This window comes from Ptychodera flava, chromosome 5 (assembly GCF_041260155.1).
Source record: "Ptychodera flava strain L36383 chromosome 5, AS_Pfla_20210202, whole genome shotgun sequence".
NCBI classification, from domain to species: domain Eukaryota; kingdom Metazoa; phylum Hemichordata; class Enteropneusta; family Ptychoderidae; genus Ptychodera; species Ptychodera flava.
In genome coordinates, this window is record NC_091932.1 from 24,566,753 (window position 1) to 24,585,858 (window position 19,106).

Sequence of the window (19,106 nt, forward strand, 5' to 3'; positions counted from 1 at the left end):
TTTTGAGGCGCATACTACACCTTAAGGTAGTTTGCACCATTCTCTCTTCAAAATCAAAAAATAAAAACTCAGGGGTCATCATCCAAATTTTGATTTTAGATAAACAAATTGCCTAACTTTTACCGATATTTGAAATTAAAAATGGACCTATCCCTATTTTATCTCTGTGGGGAAAAATAAAATTCCTGATTTTTACAAAGAAAGCCTGTGAAAACTTCACTTATTCCAGAAGCTTCAAAATAACCCTGACAAAACAGAAATCTAAACATTCGAGAGTTGAATGTCTGTCACTGAGGTGTATTCTACCTGAAGAAGCTTTACTTTATACATGTTCATGAAAATTATTTTCAAATCATGATGAACCTTGATTCAACAGCAAATCAAATAAGTGTAGAAAGTTCTCAGTACACTGTTGGAGGTGAAAATGGAAGGGAGCAGAATGTAACGTGTGTGTACATTTAGCATCAGGCTTATTATCTCCAATTCAATAGAGCAATATTTATCTTTTCATCTCTCATTCCTCTCTTGCTCTCTTTCAAATGCAATAAATACTGCAGACAAAGCAGGTCATCATGTGCATGAAAAAAGTTGTTTATTTCTCATCAAACTGAAACAAATGAAATTTTTTATCAGTATGAAATAGGTGAATTCAAAACTAGAATGCATTTTACATTGATGTTTTTATCCACAAGGATGCCTTCAACAGATGATACATGTCTACAGTCATATCATTGGCCATCTTTATGACAATTCAATTATGCTATGAACAAAAACACAATTTTCAAGTAACGTAGAAAAAATGTTACCTTTCATATATACAGGTAAAAGTTGGGCTTCACAGTATGGTGTAGCACAAAATAATTACAATGTCAAAAACCACTTTACAATTTACATGTTGTAGTTGTTAATACAGGTTATATTATATTTACATTAAAAACTATACATGAGAAAATGTCACAGTAATATTTCGACATACTTCTCTGGCATTGTAACAATCTATTTTTCATTTTGACAACATAGCACATTCATCAAAATTATACATAGCAGTACCCAATAAAAATGACATTCATCTATGCTTAGATTGTGTTAAAGTTTTACTGCTTATCTTGACAATTTCACATCTGTGTAACAGATAAAATCACTCTACAAGTTTAACAGATGAAATTACAAGTTATTGAATATTTTCGGAAAGTATAATGCAGCATATATCAAAATTGAACATTTCTCTGCATTTTTCAAGTCCTATACATTACGTGTGTATTTGTTCTTGATATCAAATGATTGTTCAACCTGACTAATTCCCATCATCCTCAGTGCAGTTGCTAAGTTGATGCATGTACCTACCACTGCAGTGAGGAAAGACATTGTATGACCAATGGTGTTGCCCTACTTGCTGTGAAATGAAATTGGTAATTTGTGAAATTTTTTCTTTTCCTCTCCTCCTCCATGAAAATTTGATGGATTTCAATGAACACTGACAAATTGCCTTGGCAAATGGTAAAATTGGTACAAGCTTAGAATATTCATAAGAGCTATACCAGAATGCATACTGCACACATAAATGTTTCAGGGCTTTGTTTTCACTCAGTGACTTCACCATAGCCTCACCATTAATATTATAGCGATCGTCTTGAACATAGAGAGTGAGAGACCTTGCAAATTTGTTATGTTTTATAATGTCACACGCTTTATCCATAGACTGCTCTGTAAACTCACCTATTGATATCTCACTCAGTGTGGTATTTCTTGATAGTGTATCAAACAAAGCAGAGTCTATTTCCAATCCCCTATCCATAGACTGAGAGCTTTTATACTTGTACTCATGTTTTGTAGACACATATTTAATTCTAGATTGAAATCACCACTCCTGCCATCAATGTAATCAAAGTCCAGTTTGATTGATTCTGTGTTCCTACAGTCCTTCATAAAGTTACACAGACTAGTCAAATTACATTCAGTACCAGTCATGGCAAATTCCACTGTCCTGGGTCCTTTATTGATAAATTCTTCAAATAGTGGAAGTGAACTAGCTTTATTAAATATCAAAATGTAAAATGTCAGAGCAAAATTTTTAATATTCTCATTATCAGCAATTTCAGCAAACATTTTTTCCAAGCTTACTTTGAGTTGCTCTGTGCATTCATGATAATCTTTTGAATCAAAGTATATGTTCAAAGTTTGCAGAGAAGCATTTGCTTTAACGTTTCTAATCACTTTTGACAAGTGGTCAACATGTGATACAATATTTTTTGATTCTGACTGAGACATGTGTATCTCTAAAGTCTTTAACATTACATTGCTTTCAGTGTTTGATAGGGTGTTTGATAACATTGACATCTCTGTCATGAAGGGTTGATACATTCTTAACACTTCTATCTGACCAGGTTGTAGTTTCATGAAATGAAGGACGAATGCAAAGTGACAATGAGTCCTGTTGACTCTAATGGACTTACTAAATTCATGATCTGGTAGGTCACACAAAGACATACATTCTGAAATATGTTTCTTTACTCCTGCATAAAGTAGAATCCCTTGTATTGAGCTTTGTACATGTGAAGCAGACACCAGTCCTTGCTTTGATTCATGTAAACATTCAAAACACTGGCCAAGTAAAGATGAAAGTTTTTTACTGCCATCTAAATGCTCCCTGAGAGTGTGCAATTCATTTTTCAGAATCTGAATTTTCTGATGAAATCTGTCAAACAACAAACCACTTGCCTTCCTCTCAGAAATTCCTGCAAGGAATTTCAGAACAGAACTTGATTTCTGCGGATTATTGAACAGGCTATCCAAACCAGTGGTATCTCCTACTTCTAACTGAGAGGAAATGTAAAATGCAGTGAAAAATTCAAGCCACGTTTTATGGTAGAAGTAATACAACTCTTGCGCTTTTATCCTTGAATGACCCAGATCTCTTACCAACAACCCTATATCTAGGCATTTTTTACAAGAGATGTCTGTTTTTAAGAAATTTATTTTGTCAGCTGAATATATTTTATATGAATCAATGGCCAACTTATCTCTGTAATCAATAACTTATTTTGGTATTTCACCATTATTTAGTTCAATGCCCTTTTTGGTACAATATCGTTTTAAAGTGCATTCAAGTACCTCAGAGTATAATTCTGTATGGTTCTTCGGGAAATAATTTTCCTTTTTGCTTAGTTTGTAATCTTCCCAGAGAATACACAGGAAAGACACATGCAAGGGGTTACGAAGGAGATCTGTGATAGAGTCCGAAGTGATATCTTCCCTTTGAAGTTTTATTTTCTGCTTGAGAGCCATACTTGCGTCTTTGTCATCTTTGAAATACTTATCTATGTATTCATTGGTACTCTTTTTTGTAAATCCTTTGACAATTAGGTATAAGTCACAGATACTTAGGCACCTATCACGTAAACGTGGTCTTGTGGTGATGACAATTGTGCAGTACACACGCAATTTTTTGGCAATGTGGTCAGCTATTTCACAATCCTCAATTTTATCCTTTGCAATTTCATCTAAACCATCAAAGAGAAACAGAGTTGATTTTTCTTGCCTTGAAATTATGTTTGCAAGCTCATCTTTAGTGATTGACAAATCCTTGGGTAGTAACTGAGAGAATATTTCATCAATCACCTTTGAGCCTGTTACATGTCTCATCTCCAAAAAGAAAAGTAATTTGTACTGCTTTAGCTCACCACAAGCCCAGTCATAAGCTATCTTCCTACATAGTGTTGATTTACCCATGGCTGGTGGACCCTCTATCCTAATTCGCTGTGCATGCTGTCCTTCCTCGTCAGCCATGAACATGTCATGCAGATTTTTTAAATCCTGGCCGACCTTTGTGTTACCTCTTTCAACTTGTTTGACTTCCAGTCGTGTATATACTTCTGTAAGTTTGAGTTTCAGATCATCGTACCATGGAATAGGTTGCAGCAATGCAAAGTGTCCCTTGTATATATGTTTTAGAAATTCAATAAGCCTTTCAGTCTTCTCAGTTAAAGTGCCTGTGTAATAGAAATTTAGGTATTATGTGCTTTTCAACCACAAAGGTACTCGATTATATGATTTCATTCAACAAAATAGAGTGAAAGATGATACTTGGCAATTTAATTTGAGTCATTTGACAGAAAATGGATTGATCAGTGATGCATGGAATGGCTATGTTAATTAATTGGATTTATAACAGATATCACATGCATGCAATTTACTTCCTATGAACAAAAATACTGAATAAGAGCAAGCAACAGAAAATACTATTAATATTTCACAGGAATTTATTCTGCAGATATAGGACACTTTTTAGACTGTATGAAACCTTTAACTTCTCTACAACTTTGTTGTACAGGTCTGCATTGTAAGCTGCCGGTAAATGATTATCAATAAGCACAATTTTAGATAACATAGGTACTATTTTTGAGAAAGATTTCCTCTGATAATTGCACGAAAACAATATTAAAGATGCATGCAAAATAGCTTTAGTAAACAAAAAGAGATTCAAAATTTGGTTTGTATAGGCTGTGTCAATTCATTATTTGGCCATTTCACTAAGTACGTGTACATGGCAAATTGACTTAGCTTACCTTGGGATAGAGATTGACTTTTGTGAAAAGTTTGCAACTTTTTAGACAACTGAGGCAAGCCAACAATGCACAGCATATCTTGAAGAAATCCTGTCTCTGTTCTGGTGATGTAGTCTTCCTCGATCAAAGCATCAAACAAATCTAATGGCTCTTCCATGTCTTCCAGAGATCTTTTGGCTATTATTCCTTTGCACAGAAATTTCAGGTCCTTGAATTCTGATGGTGAAAGTGTAGCAAAAACCTGAGCATATTACAACTTCTTTACCTATGACATTTTACTGGTATTTCTGTTTTTGTCAGATAGTTTCTTGCTTTAGTAAAGCCCAAAAACTATTTTGAAATGTGTAATATTAATAAACAGTCTGTAATTTTAATATATAAAGTTTAGTCTGAATTCATTTATCAACAATATCAATCATGTGAGTATTGTACATGATACACTGTATTTGCAAGGCACATACTGTGTACAATTTTATTGTGTGATATGCCTAAAGCAGAAGAATAAGAACATTAAATAATTTCAGAGAACCAAGTAAATGTTATAAAAAGTTACAGATGAAGTCCCTCTGACCATATCTTTGCAATTTTGACCGGAATAAATCCTTCCTCACCCAGTATTTCTGTCAAGGTAATTTTCAACTTTAATATACCTAAACTGTCATGACCTTAATTTATTGCAGTTTTTTCTTTAAAAATATGAAAAAAGTTTCTACACGTCAATTATTATTTCCAAGAATTATGATATTACAATGGTGCATTTAACACACAAAAAAATCTCTTTCCTTTGCTCAAACATCAGTAGTTTATGACTGAAAACACTTTTATCATAAAAGCACGTTTGTCTACACTTACAAAGAAATCGTCACCATCTTTTCAGCATTAAGCCTTAAGGCACAAAACTTTACAGAATTTCTTATCAGGGTGAATGATTGATCTTTGTCTCACACCTCCTCTAAAATCTATGTTATGCATTAGTTTGACGCTGATATATATACAAAGAGCAAGTAACGAGTTAGCAGTTTCTAAAATTGTAAACCAATTAACAGTTTGGAATTATCATAGCTGTTGACTTGGGGAATTTTAAAAGTGCCATCTACACCTGCACACATTCGAGGTCCCATAAAGAAGATCGCATTTGATGTCATATCCGATTGAGAAGAGTCTATACTGTGTCTACACTGACTGTATGTATTTTAGTGAAGCGAGACTAAATTATGTTCAATAATATATGCGAAATTATAATAGCAAAAATTCCAGCTTTGTTTTTCTGTCAGTGTGATGACACATACAAGATCAGAGTCTATGATAGGCTCATTATGATAGAAGCCCATTCACTGATATGAAAATAAGAGGATGTAAGGATAGCTCAACCCCAATTGGGACCGCCAACTGGGACTCCTAGTTGGCTCAAAATGCACTCTGGGACTGGTCCCAGTTGGCCTCCAGGACCAGTCCGAGTCTGCTTCCAGGACCGGTGCCAGTTAAAATTTAGGACTGGCCCAGAGAAGAACTAAGATGTAACTGAAAGATATGAACTGAAATCATAATATAAAATGGCATGGGGTTTCCCACCTCACAAAAGGCTTCCCAAGCCACTATAATGTTTCTTGTAGCAATAGTATGCGTTTGTTTTGTTCATGTTCTATGTGCAGTTGAAAAAAATTGTATATGTTGTTCATGCACTGGGAAAGCTAAAATCTCCTAGCTTTATTCTAGGACAGCAGTCTCATTTCAATTCTGGGACTCATGAAGGCGTGGCATAGGCTTTTTCTTTATTATCGGATAATATCGTCTAAAATGTCTAAGTTAGAGAGTTCCAGGAACATGAGACCAAAGTGGTCTAACATGAATAATATTATCAACATTATCCGATAAAACAGCGTTTTTAGAATTTTCCACCTATCTGCTTCTAATATCAGACTCATATTTTTGATAAAGTAAAGTTTTGACCAAAAATGACAAAAAATTCCTTAAAAATAAAGATTTACATATTTCATCACAATTTGAACAATCTAAATTGGGTTATCCCTAGGGACCTGTATACCAAATAACAAAGCTGTCTGACCAGTGGTTATGAAGAACAAGATTTTTTTACCAAAAAAAGCCTTTTTGGCGCTAATTTGCATATTTTCAACAATATCAAAAAATTAAAAAAAATAGTTTCTCAAAATCATATTTTTCATCTACACAACAAATATGAAATCAGTAAGTATTGCGGTTCTCAAGATATTTGAGTGGATGGATGCCTCACAAACGGACATACATACATACATACATGTACATATACACATACATACATACATACATACAGACTGACGCCGGACGGATACCCATCCCAATAGCTTCTATAGACTATAGTCTATAGTGGCTAAAAACCTATGTGCGCACAGATGAAAAACAAAGAATTAAATTACTTGGCCATAGTTGGGATCTATTAAATGTGGTGTACACCTATAATTATTGCATTTACAGATTGTTAGTATGAAGTACCGTTTACTGGGTTCTTTCATAGTGGTCCCAGTTCACTAATTGGACCTGTCTCTCAAGTGAATTGACTGGTCCTGGAGGCCAACTGCGACTGGTCATGGAAGCTAAGTGGGACTGGTCCCAGAGTGCATTTTGAAGACTTCTGGGACCAGCCCCGGAAGTGAACTGGGACCAGTCCTGGAAGTGAACTTGGACTGGTTCTGGAGGCTAATTGGGACCGTTCCCAGAATGCATTTTGAAGCCTACTGGGACCGGTCCTGGGAGCCAACTGGTACTGGTCCTGGAGGCCAACTGGGACTGGTCCAAGAGTGCATTTTTAGCCTACTAGTAGGAGTCCTAGTTGGCAGTACCAGTTGGCGGTTTGAGCTACCCTTAAATACCTGGAAAATAAAGTTACATTCGTCTAAACATTGAGAAGTGTATCAGTACTTTACAGGCATAAAGAGGTCAACTGGTTTATTGGAATCTGAAAGGGGCACTTTGTTTATCAATGCTATCTTATATGGTAAAGAAGTTAACTTGGTTAACATTTCAATGGAAAACAACGAACCAACAACATGTAAATACTCAGTGTTATACGCAAACTACTTTTTTGAGAACAATGTATTTTCACCTCAGACCCGACTTTCTAAACCTCGGCTAATTTCTAAATTTACAACGTTATTAAGAAAGCGATAATTATAGCCGGTATATCCTTGGAAATCTTTTTTCACTTCAGGCCCAACTTTCTGAACTTCAGCCAAAGACCCTCAAATATGTTTCAGCTTATTTCTAAATTTAGAACACTATTTAGAAACCGATAATTATCGTTTTTATCCAATCTATCATTGCGACGGAAAATGTCACCCTGCGAGGAACGTAAAGTTCAGAACGATATTTAGATCAAACAAATTGCAGCTTAACTTTCTAAGTTTAGACTTAGATTTAGGCAATTCTAATTTAGCTTTCTAAACTTCTATCTAAACTTTCTAAAAATGATAAACACGATACAGTTTGCATCATGGGGTTGGGGGCATTATATTAAACATATGCCAGGGGGAGGGCAGTTACGAACAGTGGCAAGACTGGAGATTAGTAAAACACAAGGAAATTTTGTTTGAATTATTCACCCATGACCATCACTCATAATTTGGAGCCCTAAGAAAATCACTTTTAGTTCGCAACCAAAGGTGTGTCCAAACATCTTCAGAAATCCTCGAACAGCTCCACTTTCCCCTACATATGTTTAGGTCAACGTCAAAAATTATATGTAAAATCAGGATATCAGCTTTCACAACATATTTAGTGGTGACTTTGTAAAATTGACAGCATTACCAACTGGCTGCACCTGCTACTTCCAGGTGACTATATTAGCGGCTTGTTAAAGGTCCTGTGGATATTCGGAATAGCTTGAATAACCAAGGAAAGCTAAATGCAGTTAGAAATTCACGTCTAAGCAATTCAGCAATGCCCCACCGTACTCCTCTAAATGCTGGGCCTCGCGCCTCGGATCATAGGGGGCTGCATAGAATATCTGTTCCCAGGGACAGGGGCAGGCATATCAGTGTCTTGGGCTCAACACGGGGGTTCTTCTCCCTATGGTTATTTTATTTTAATACGTTTGACTATGATATGTATCGCTAATAAAGAATACTGCCAACCTTTGGTGTATAGGTCTTATATTAGCACCGGTTTTGTAACAATTTCTTTTTCTCCTTCGCCGTGTAACGTATTTGTCCTTTGACATTAATCTTACGCCAAGCTGTGATATCGCAGCGGTACTTGGTCATTGGTACGGTCATTGGGGTCATCGCCACAGTCCTACAGTCACAGGGACTGTGGCGATGACCCCAATGACCTGAGCGCGTTGGATACACCCCACAAGTACACACAGCTACGTGTATCTCACGCCAAGTAATGTCACTGTGTTGCGTCTATTAATCTGATGCGCTTGATTGCCCAATGCGCAAGCAAGGCTAAATTACTATTAATCTGTGGACGCTGTCTCCAGATTATCACCGGATTAACTTTGACAAAGTCAACAGTGAACACATTTCTGTTACATTCCCCTATGCTCGAGTAGCTTTCCAGGCAATGTTAGAGAGCACGTACGAAATTATTATGAGTTTGGTCCTTGCCAGTGTAGAGAACAAGGCCTCTACGTCGATCGTTACGTCATGTCCATACCTTTTGTTATGCCTCTCGACACTTCGTACAAAGTTGTTCGGAACTGATCAACTTGAAGCCTTTGTTTTTGTTGTTTTTCAAGCGGTCCGTCACGATCCGTGCCGTCATGCCCCGTCGCCATTTTAGCAATGGCACGTGACTTAGAGAGGCAGGCTCGGGCTTGCTACAGAGCAGGCGCGTGACCCCCGGGGTGTTGAATATTTCGGTGCACCATGATGATAGGGATAATGGAGATCTTGCTAAACAACAAAGCTAATAGATGAAAACATAAAAAATGATTTCATTTATTTATCATTTATTAATTAATAGATTGACCGAATGATTGAGTCACCTTTTTTTTCTCTGAGGAATTTTTATGACGTCAACGTTGCAACTGTAAACAACAAACGAGGGCAAAATACGAAAGCCGCAGAGGGCCATTGTACCGTAGCAAAGTTAGGTGCACTGTGCAGTCGTTTATCTTAAAAGATACAGTTTTTTAAATCTTTGATAAGAATTGCAACCAGTAAGATGAGTGAAGATGAGAATGCATCTTATTGCTCTTCGTGCTTAAGTGGATTTTTTAACTAAAAAAGGTTTCACCTTATTATAGAGCCCGCCTTGCGGTGGACCACTTCCCCAGTTAGGGACGATTCAGAATTTACTTCCAGGGGGGGTGGAGGATTTTCAGGGGGGGGGCACCCATTTTTCCCAAGAAAATTTAGGGGGGCCAGACAAAAATACCACAATCTTTTAGGGGGGGGGCCAAGGAAAAAAAACATCAATTCAATATTTGCCCAGAATTTCTGATCTCTACAAAAGAGAACCATAGACGCTACCTGGGTGACAGATAAACTCAACATGTTTAGTTTGACTCCTTTAGCTGCTAAGGGACGATTCAGAATTTACTTCCAGGGGGGGGGTGGAGGATTTTCAGGGGGGGCCACCCATTTTCCCAAGAAAATTTAGGGGGGGCCAGACAAAAATACCACAATCTTTAAGGGGGGCCAAGGAAAAAAACATCAATTCAATATTTGCCCAGAATTTCTGATCTCTACAAAAGAGCACCGTAGACGCTACCTGGGTGACAGATAAACTCAACATGTTTAGTTAAACTCCTTTAGCTGCCAAATTCGGTAATATTCACAGTGGTTTGTTTTATGCATCTACTGCAGTATCTTGTTCCCCTCCCTGAAGCGTTATGAAATGTCCAGTATTTAGCGTGTCAATACAAACCATACAGTGAACAGTCAGGGTTGTTTTTGTTGAAAAGAGATCTCAGATCAAGTCCAGACTAGAATTCATTTATCAACAATAACAATGGTCATTTATGTTCACACTGGTATGTTGCTAAATACAGCATTGGGTGTTCTATGTAGTGATAGAATAACAAACAAATGCTGATACACAGAGATGAACATTGAACAAATGCTAAAAATTACAGCAAATGTCTTTTTAAGGTTGGGTTTACCTTGTAGCTTGTAAAGCAGTTGAAAGTTGCATGATAAAGAAGTGTTAATTTATGCAAATGTATGCAAATCACCTGATTTCTTGGCTTCTTTTGCCTCCCAATTTCAAAATTTCCAATGAATTTAACTCCACTCCGGCTGGGTCAAATTTTCTGAAATTTCACGTTATGTTTTTTAATGCTATATAACACAAAAACTATCAATTGGTTTTGTTTGGCAATAAAGCTCTTACATTTTGAATAAGAGGCATTTTGAATAAGAGGCATTTTAATTTTGCTGATAATGATTTTAATCAATTATTAGAGTGTCAGTCTTTAAACTCCTACAATTTTAAAATGAAGATGGACAATGCCAAGTAAAATAGTTGTTTTTTTCTACATGAATACTATCCTTTCAAGTGAAATATTACATTTCAGAAAATACTGTCTAGTTTTCGACTTAAATTAATTTTTATCATTCATACAAAAATTGAGGTTTTTTACCCCAAATATACACCTACTTCATCCTTTGAGTAAACTACTGCTACTGCTACTCTTCTTTTCTGCTCCTTTTTCCTATGTTTCATTCTCATCAATTTTACCCTTTCTAAATTTTTTAAATGTTCTACATAACTTTTTACAGTGCTTAATACATCTACTATAAACCTTTTTGAAAATAAATTTATGGCCGTCTCATCTTCAAGGTGCTTTTCAACGAATAGGTTTTAATGTTGAAAATAAAAATATTATGTATTACTGTCAAAAATATATGGTGAAAAATTTACAAAAGGGTTCATTTTCCAGTAATCCTGTATGTGCATCCAGAAGATCATGTGGCACTGCACCAATGCTATGGTGTCGGATTGTTGAAATATTGTGTACACATGAAATTTGCTGTAGTCCAAGAAGTGATCTCAGTGTGTATGAGGCTGGGAAAAATGTGGATAGGCTTACACATTGTGTATTGATGCTAATACTTTTGTGTCCCATTCGTTCTGATATGTATAATCAAAGATTTCACAGTGGCGGCTGGCAGAAAAGGCAAAAAAACAAATTAACATGTATTGTTTCGTGTCATCTGAAAACATGCGCATCATGACTATTTAAAATTAAAATTTGTTAAAAAAATTTGAAATATGAATGCTCTGTCAATTTTGAAAATAACTGCTGCACAAAATGTGAATTTTGACTTACACAGGGTTATCTGCATTTAATATGAACATTGGATTGTGAATGGAATGAGCAGAATAACATGTGAATTCATGTTTTGGATAAGGTGTTTTGTTCAAGAAATGTTCTAAAATATTCCTCAGCATTGTTGCTTTCAGTGGCAGCAACTTGGTTTTATGACAACCAAATTAGAAAAAAAGAGAAAATTAAAAACAAGTTGGCTTTCACCAATTTTAATTCCTAATGTTTAAAACTTTCACACCGTGAGTCTGCAAATATTCAGCATCATCAAATGAAAATGTATGCTGAACGTGTGCATGTACATGTACATCTCACTTTCCAGAAATATCTGGATATCTGCAAATGAGATGTACCATTAAACTTCAAGATATATATCACTTTGCCAATTATCTGCTCCTCTGATTTTCTGTTCACCATTTCTAACTGACATCTTTGCTTGTCTTTGTGTGCATCATATGTATCAGTGAGACATAACGAAAAAAGTATTCATATTTAGTAATTAACTTTTCTTCAGAAATTTACAACCAGATATGTTTATTGCTACCCTTTCCAAAAGTGTGCCACTTGCAGTCCCTGCAAATCATTCTTATAACCTGAAATGATTTGTTATATCATTGATTAAATGTCCACTACAGTTCCTGCAACTTGTTAGACTGGATATGTCTATAATGTATAAGCATGCATGTATATATTAGGGGGGCCATGGAAAAAAAACAGGAAAGATGAGGGGGGGCCATAGATTTTTTCTATAATTTACTAGGGGGGGCCATGGAAAAAAATCACCGAGAAAATAGAAAATCCTCCACCCCCCCTGGAAGTAAATTCTGAATCGTCCCTAAATTCGGTAATATTCACAGTGGTTTGTTTTATGCATCTACTGTACTATCTTGTTCTCCTCCCTGAACCGTCATGAAATGTCCAGTATTTTAATAGACCTCTAACAGGACTACACTTTGATCAGTATCTATCACAAGGTGTGTACAATAACCTCTGGTGCACACCTGGGCTTGTAAGGTTGTAAAGATTTTAAGTTAGTAAAGGGAAAGCAACTCCACACATCGTTCATATCTTAGTGATTTGCGTTTAATGTATAGTAGTGTGTATTTTTTTGTTTCACTGTCTTGTGTATAGAACCGATTAGGCACGGCTAAAACAACAATCTACATGAAACAGCCAAACAGGATATACACTTATATTATACACGATATCATACATAAAACGCAAACAACCCAAATATGAACGATGTGTGGAGTTGCTTTCCCTTTACTACCAAGAACTTCATAAGGAGGGTGTATTTGATGAATCTGGTTGGGATGTTGTTGATGACTGGCTGAGATATTGGGATATAGATTATGAGAGTGACTAAATACACACTACGACGAGGAATTACCCACAATTCTCTTTGATTTATATCCTCATACATTTTTCTTAACAAACCCGTCCAAAGAGTTTCATTAATTTCATGACAATAATTGAATTTTAATTACAACTGACATTACTATTCAAATGCCTTGCTCTAAAATAGGTGATTGCACCATAGATTTTATGATTAACTTGAATTAAAATCCAATTTTTACAGGTGCATAAATCATGCAGTATTTAGAGTTAAATAATGCCAAACTGAGGCGGCCAAGTGATGTCATTTGATTTACGTGTTGAGTTACTTTGTCATAGCCATTCTAGACCAACACAGGTGTAACAGGTTGTCTTACATTTGTTTAAAATATTGCCTATGGATATCAAAAATATCTTTAAAATTTACAAAATTGCTATCTCCACTGTGGAAAAAGCCTGGATTTTCCATTGGTTATGTGAGCATTCAGAAAGTAGCATACATTAATATTATGGTGTCAGAAGTTTCAACCATGTTTTTACAATGGTGTTCTGTGTATTGAAAAATTTTCTACAGTTGAAGAAGTTCTACAAATTCAACACTTCAAATCAAAGCCATCAGCAACTGAGATGGTCAAAACATACCATCTGTCTAACATGTAAATTGTCTTTGTCATGGTCATTCATAAAAACAAATATCCTTTCGTTGCCCAAAACAGATGGAACTTGTTCCCTTTCCTTAAAAATATTATGTATTACTGTCAAAAATATATGGTGAAAAATTTACAAAAGGGTTGATATTCCAATAATCCTGTATGTGCATCCAGAAGATCATGTGGCACTGCATCAATGCTATGGTGTCGGATTGTTGAAATATTGTGTACACAAGAAATTTGCTGTAGTCCAAGAAGTGATCTCAGTGTGTATGAGGCTAGGAGAAATGTGGATAGGCTTACACATTGTGTATAGATGCTAATACTTTTGTGTCCCATTCATTCTGATATGTATAATTAAATATTTCTCAGTGGCGGCTGGCAGAAAAGGCAAAAAAACAAATTAGCATGTATTGTTTCGTGTCATCTGAAAACATGCGCATCATGACTATTTTAAAATTAAAGTTTGTTAAAAAAATTGAAATATGAATGCTCTTTCAATTTTGAAAAATACTGCTAACAAAATGTGAACTTTGACTTACACAGGGTTATCTGCATTTTAATATGAACATTGGATTGTTAATGGAATGAGCAGAATAACATGTGAATTCATGTTTTTGATAAGGTGTTTTGTTCAAGAAATGTTCTAAAATATTCCTCAGCATTGTTGCTTTCAGTGGCAGCTACTTGGTTTTATGACAACTAAATTAGAAAAAAGAGAAAAGTAAAAACAAGTTGCTTTCACCAATTTTAATTCCTAATGTTTAAAACTTTCACCGTGAGTCTGCAAATATTCAGCATCATCAAATGAAAATGTATGCTGAACTTGTGCATGTACATCTCACTTTCCAGGAATATCTGGATATCTGCAAATGATGTATCATTAAACTTCAAGATATATATCACTTTGCCAATTATCTGCTCCTCTGATTTTCTGTTCACCATTTCTAAGTGACATCTTTGCTTGTCTTTGTGTACATCATATGTATCAGTGAGACATAACGAAAAAAGTATTCATATTTAGTAATTAACTTTTCTTCAGAAATTTACAACCAGATATGTTTATTGCTACCCTTTCCAAAAGTGTGCAACTTGCAGTCCCTGCAAATCATTCTTTTTATAGTCACATACCCTGAAATGATTTGTTATATCATCGATTAAATGTCCACTACAGTTCCTGCAACTTGTTAGACTGGATATGTCTATAGTGTATGAGCATGCATGTATATATTAGGGGGGGGGGGGCATGGAAAAAAAACAGCAAAGATGAGGGGGGCCATAGATTTTTTCTATAATTTACTAGGGGGGGGCCATGGAAAAAATCACCCAAGAAATAGAAAATCCTCCCCCCCCCCCCCCCTGGAAGTAAATTCTGAATCGTCCCTTAATAATTTACAGGTATCACACATTTGACTTATAGCTCTGTTGCTGTGACCCTTAGAGCGCGTTCGATAGGCGCCGTAAGTACGGCTGCAATCACTGTTCCGTGTGGTTCGATACACAGCGGCCGCGATGGTAAGCATAGAAAAAAGAAGCGGCGGCCGCTGTGTATCGAACCACATGTAACTGTGTCGGCAATATCACAGCTAACATTGGACCACCTCTTTATTATGAATAATGTCGACGTTTTGGCTATACACTGGACCACAGTCATTTAGCTGGTCGCTTCGAAGCCCCTATGAAAACACTTGTTGTTATCATTTGGGATTCGCGAAGCGACGAGCCAAGCGCCTTTGCACTGGATAAGGAAATGTCTGATAAGTTATATGGATAGTGTCATGGAAATGCTTTTTTTGTATTTGTTTTAAGCAAGCAATCTTATTTTTACCTGGAGAAGGGGGTGTATTCGTTGTAACGGGTGGACTATATGATGTCCTAGTGGAGGGTGTCTGGAAGATTTAGCCTAAGTGGTTGCATTTTTTTCATACCTGGTCCACTGTTCAAATTTTTTTACAATCTCTAATTACTGGTAACTTTTTTCTCGTACTCCTCATTTGGATACTTTTTCCCCCAACAACAAATATACAGTCCTCTACTGTGTGCGGAGTAAAATGTTGCACTTATATAATCAGTTGGAACACAATGCTTGTACATATATTCAAATATTTTTGCCTCTGGAATGGAGTGTAGTTCAGGTGATAAATGCACATGATCTAAGGAAAGATGACATCTCTGCATAGACCAACGCTTTAGCTCAGTCAGTTGCCCAGAATATAAAGGAGATGACTGGTGGAATATCCTTCACCATTTATAAGTCATTATGTAAAGGACCACAGTTCAGTCGTGAACAATCACAGATGTAATATGCTTTTATAATCTTATGTTTACATCCAAAATTACATTGTGGTATCTAAATCTAATAGGAAAGAAATAAGCTAAGGGAGTCATCATTATTTACGGCCTGGGGGTCGGAGGAATTTCATTGGAAGCTCTAAAATTTCGAGTAAACCCCCCCCCACTGCCAAACCATGATGAATCTGAGTAACCCCCCTCTCTAAATCAGAAATTTTTGACTGACCGCCACTTAGAAACGTTAAATACCATACATTTATTTGTAAAATTTACAAAATGCAGCACAAAGTGACAACGTATACCATGTAAAAGTTCACGCGCTATAGCCAGTATCCAACCGTTTAGTATTGTTTAATTTGGATGTGTATCATGACAGGTTTTCACTAGGATATCTGATTGGGCAGAAAGTACAGGGGGAGAACATGCGGGATACTGAGGGGTGAAAGAGTCAGAGAGGGCTGTCCCTGTCTTACATGGAAATTTTTGAGAAATTGATGTGTGCAATGCTGCAGTCTGGTGCAATCTGAGAGATGTATATTAATTTGTTTTTGTTTTTTGGTTTTTTTTTCTAAGTAAAATTGTTAATTAAAAACACTCCAAGCGGACAACACGAGAGAGGGATTCCCCCTCGCGTATTAAAAATTTTGAGAATTGATGTGTGTAATCTGACAGGTGTTTCAATTTATTTTGCGCTCGGTAAAATTGTTTGAAAATGACATTGAACACTGATATTTTTATTACATTTTTTGATTGATCAGTGTTTAAGTCAAAATATTCTACAACCAAAAAATGACAATACATTTTATGATAAAACAGTTCTCAGTTTGCCAGAGATTGAAGACCAAGAAATGCAGGAATGGAAAATCGGTGACCTTCTTGCAGCTGCCAGCTTCTGATGAAAAGCCTGAATACTGTATGGTTAGTCGTCAAAATGGTTATTGAACTGAATTCAAATAAAATAAATGTTTCTGTGACAATATATAAAAGATGAATTCACAATAATTCAGTTTTGTCCTACATTCTGTGAAAAATTTGAGAAATTGATGTGTGCAATGGTGCAATCTGAGAGATGATTCAATTTATTTCGCATAAAAATTGAGTAGCCTAACCCCCCCTTCTTCCTCTCACATTTGAGTGGTCCCCTTGAAGTTTTCAATATTCTGAGTGACTTTCCCCCCTCACATTACTCCAACTCCCTCAGGCCGTAAAAAATGACAAAACAGAACAAGAAGTTTAAAAGCCAAAAGTTGCTACAGTGTAATAACCACAACTTGGGAACGAGCTGTATGAGGAAGACATTAAAATCTAGATGTAGCACTCCCCAAATATATATAGCCAAAAAACCCATTGTGTATCTGACTCAGTCTTCAACTTGCGGCGCCCGAAGGGACCTGAAATAAAAAAAAATGTGGTCTAAAAAGTAAGTTTTGATGGATTCTTTTCTTTAACCTTAGTGAGCCATCTTCTTCCCTCTGGCGAGCAAATCGTATTTTTACGGTGATGGTGGAGATCGGGGAGGGGGTTGACTTTTACATAGTAGTTTTAAGGGGGGGTCAAATTTCAACGATCAAGGGTTTAGGGGTCAAATTTTACAAAGGTATGTATGGAGTTAAGGCCAAAACTAACAACAGAATTGACCGAAAAGTACATAAAACAAAATACGAACATGGCTTTTTACTGTCTGAACAAGTGATAACAAGTACAAAAGAGCACTGTTGTTCACAAAAATAAAATTGTCAAGTCGACCAAGAGAAATAAGTGTCATGGCAATGCGCACGATATAACGCAAGGACCATTTCTGCCCCAGTATAGACGTATTTCTTTCTTGCCTATACTGACTTACGGTCAAGCAAAGGGTTGACTTTGCATCAGAAACAACTCTATACAACCATACACAAATGGATACAGTCACATATTTTTTATATTTTTCTCTGATATGCCTGGGCATCATTTTCTCAGAGGTCCATTTTTCTAGACCGGCAGCCATGGTATTTGCCTACATTGACCCTAAGGTAAACAAATAGAATGGCTTTGCATCAGAAAAAATTACAACCACCATATGAACTAATTCATTTAAAAAAGTTATGTTTTATTCTTATTTTTAGGAAATCGTGATTCTCAGAGGTCCATTTCTTGACCATTAGACATCGTTCTTCCTAACATTGACCTTAGAATCATCAATTAGGATGGCTTTCAAGTTGCATCAGAACAACAACAACGTTATCATAGCCATAAACAAATCAATACGAAATGTTTCATTTTAAGGTAGAACGCGCCTTTGGAATAGATATTCGGACAGTCAAATTTCTACAATTCTTTTCTGCTCTGCCACTTGCGAATTGCGGGGGCTCATTTTAAATTACCTGAAGAAAGAAAAACTTTTACCGTCTAAGTTTTTCGAAAATCTGAAACTTTATTTTACATCATAGGAATTGAGGCCATTTTGAATTTCAAATATCGCAAAATGTTGAGTAATTTTTAGCTCACATTTGGTTTTACCAATGTGAGTTTATCGTATAGGCTGAAGTCGATGGCGTCTGTATGTATGTGTGTATGTATGTATGTATGTATGTATGTATGTATGTATGTATGTATGTATGTATGTATGTATGTATGTATGTATGTATGTATGTATGTATGTATGTATGTATGTATGTATGTATGTATGTATGTATGTATGTATGTACAGTATGTCCGTCAACATCAAAAACACGCAAACCGCTGCACGCTTCAGCTTGGTATTTGGTGTGTGGATGCATCCTGGGCTATAGATGGGATTTTGTTCAAATGAAGTCTGCATTGCCAAAATTATGCAAATGAGCTTACAAAATGTGAAAATGGTTAAGAATTCATACTCAAGAACCGCTTTTTGATTGCTTTGAAAATTTGTGTGCAAGTACCTTAGGTGAACCTTATACAGTTTTATGAATATTGTTAAGATAACCTTAATTTTGTATTTTTGCTGAATTTTTTTGTGATTTTTCTCATTTTCAC

The 19,106-nt window shown here is 36.0% G+C and overlaps 2 protein-coding genes across 3 annotated transcripts in view; one reads left to right on the plus strand and one right to left on the minus strand.

Annotated features, from left to right (window-relative positions):
* Positions 1 to 19,106, plus strand: part of LOC139133344 (NLR family CARD domain-containing protein 4-like) — a 543,607-nt gene that overhangs the window by 217,202 nt on the left and 307,299 nt on the right. The window lies entirely within an intron of this gene.
* LOC139133348 (NACHT, LRR and PYD domains-containing protein 6-like) lies at positions 576 to 4,801 on the minus strand. Its single transcript, XM_070699897.1, has 2 exons — positions 4,566 to 4,801; positions 576 to 3,989 (listed from the first exon to the last, which is right to left on the minus strand). Exons 1-2 carry the CDS (start codon positions 4,720 to 4,722, stop codon positions 3,037 to 3,039), a joined length of 1,110 nt encoding a protein of 369 aa, XP_070555998.1. The 5' UTR covers positions 4,723 to 4,801; the 3' UTR covers positions 576 to 3,036.

Coding starts and splice junctions, on each gene's coding strand:
- LOC139133348 (XM_070699897.1), bottom strand. CDS start 4,722: ATGGAAGAGCCATTAGATTTGTTTGATGCTTTGATCGAGGAAGACTAC. Junction 3,990..4,565: donor AAGTCAATCTCTATCCCAAG/GTAAGCTAAGTC, acceptor TCTATTACACAG/GCACTTTAACTGAGAAGACT.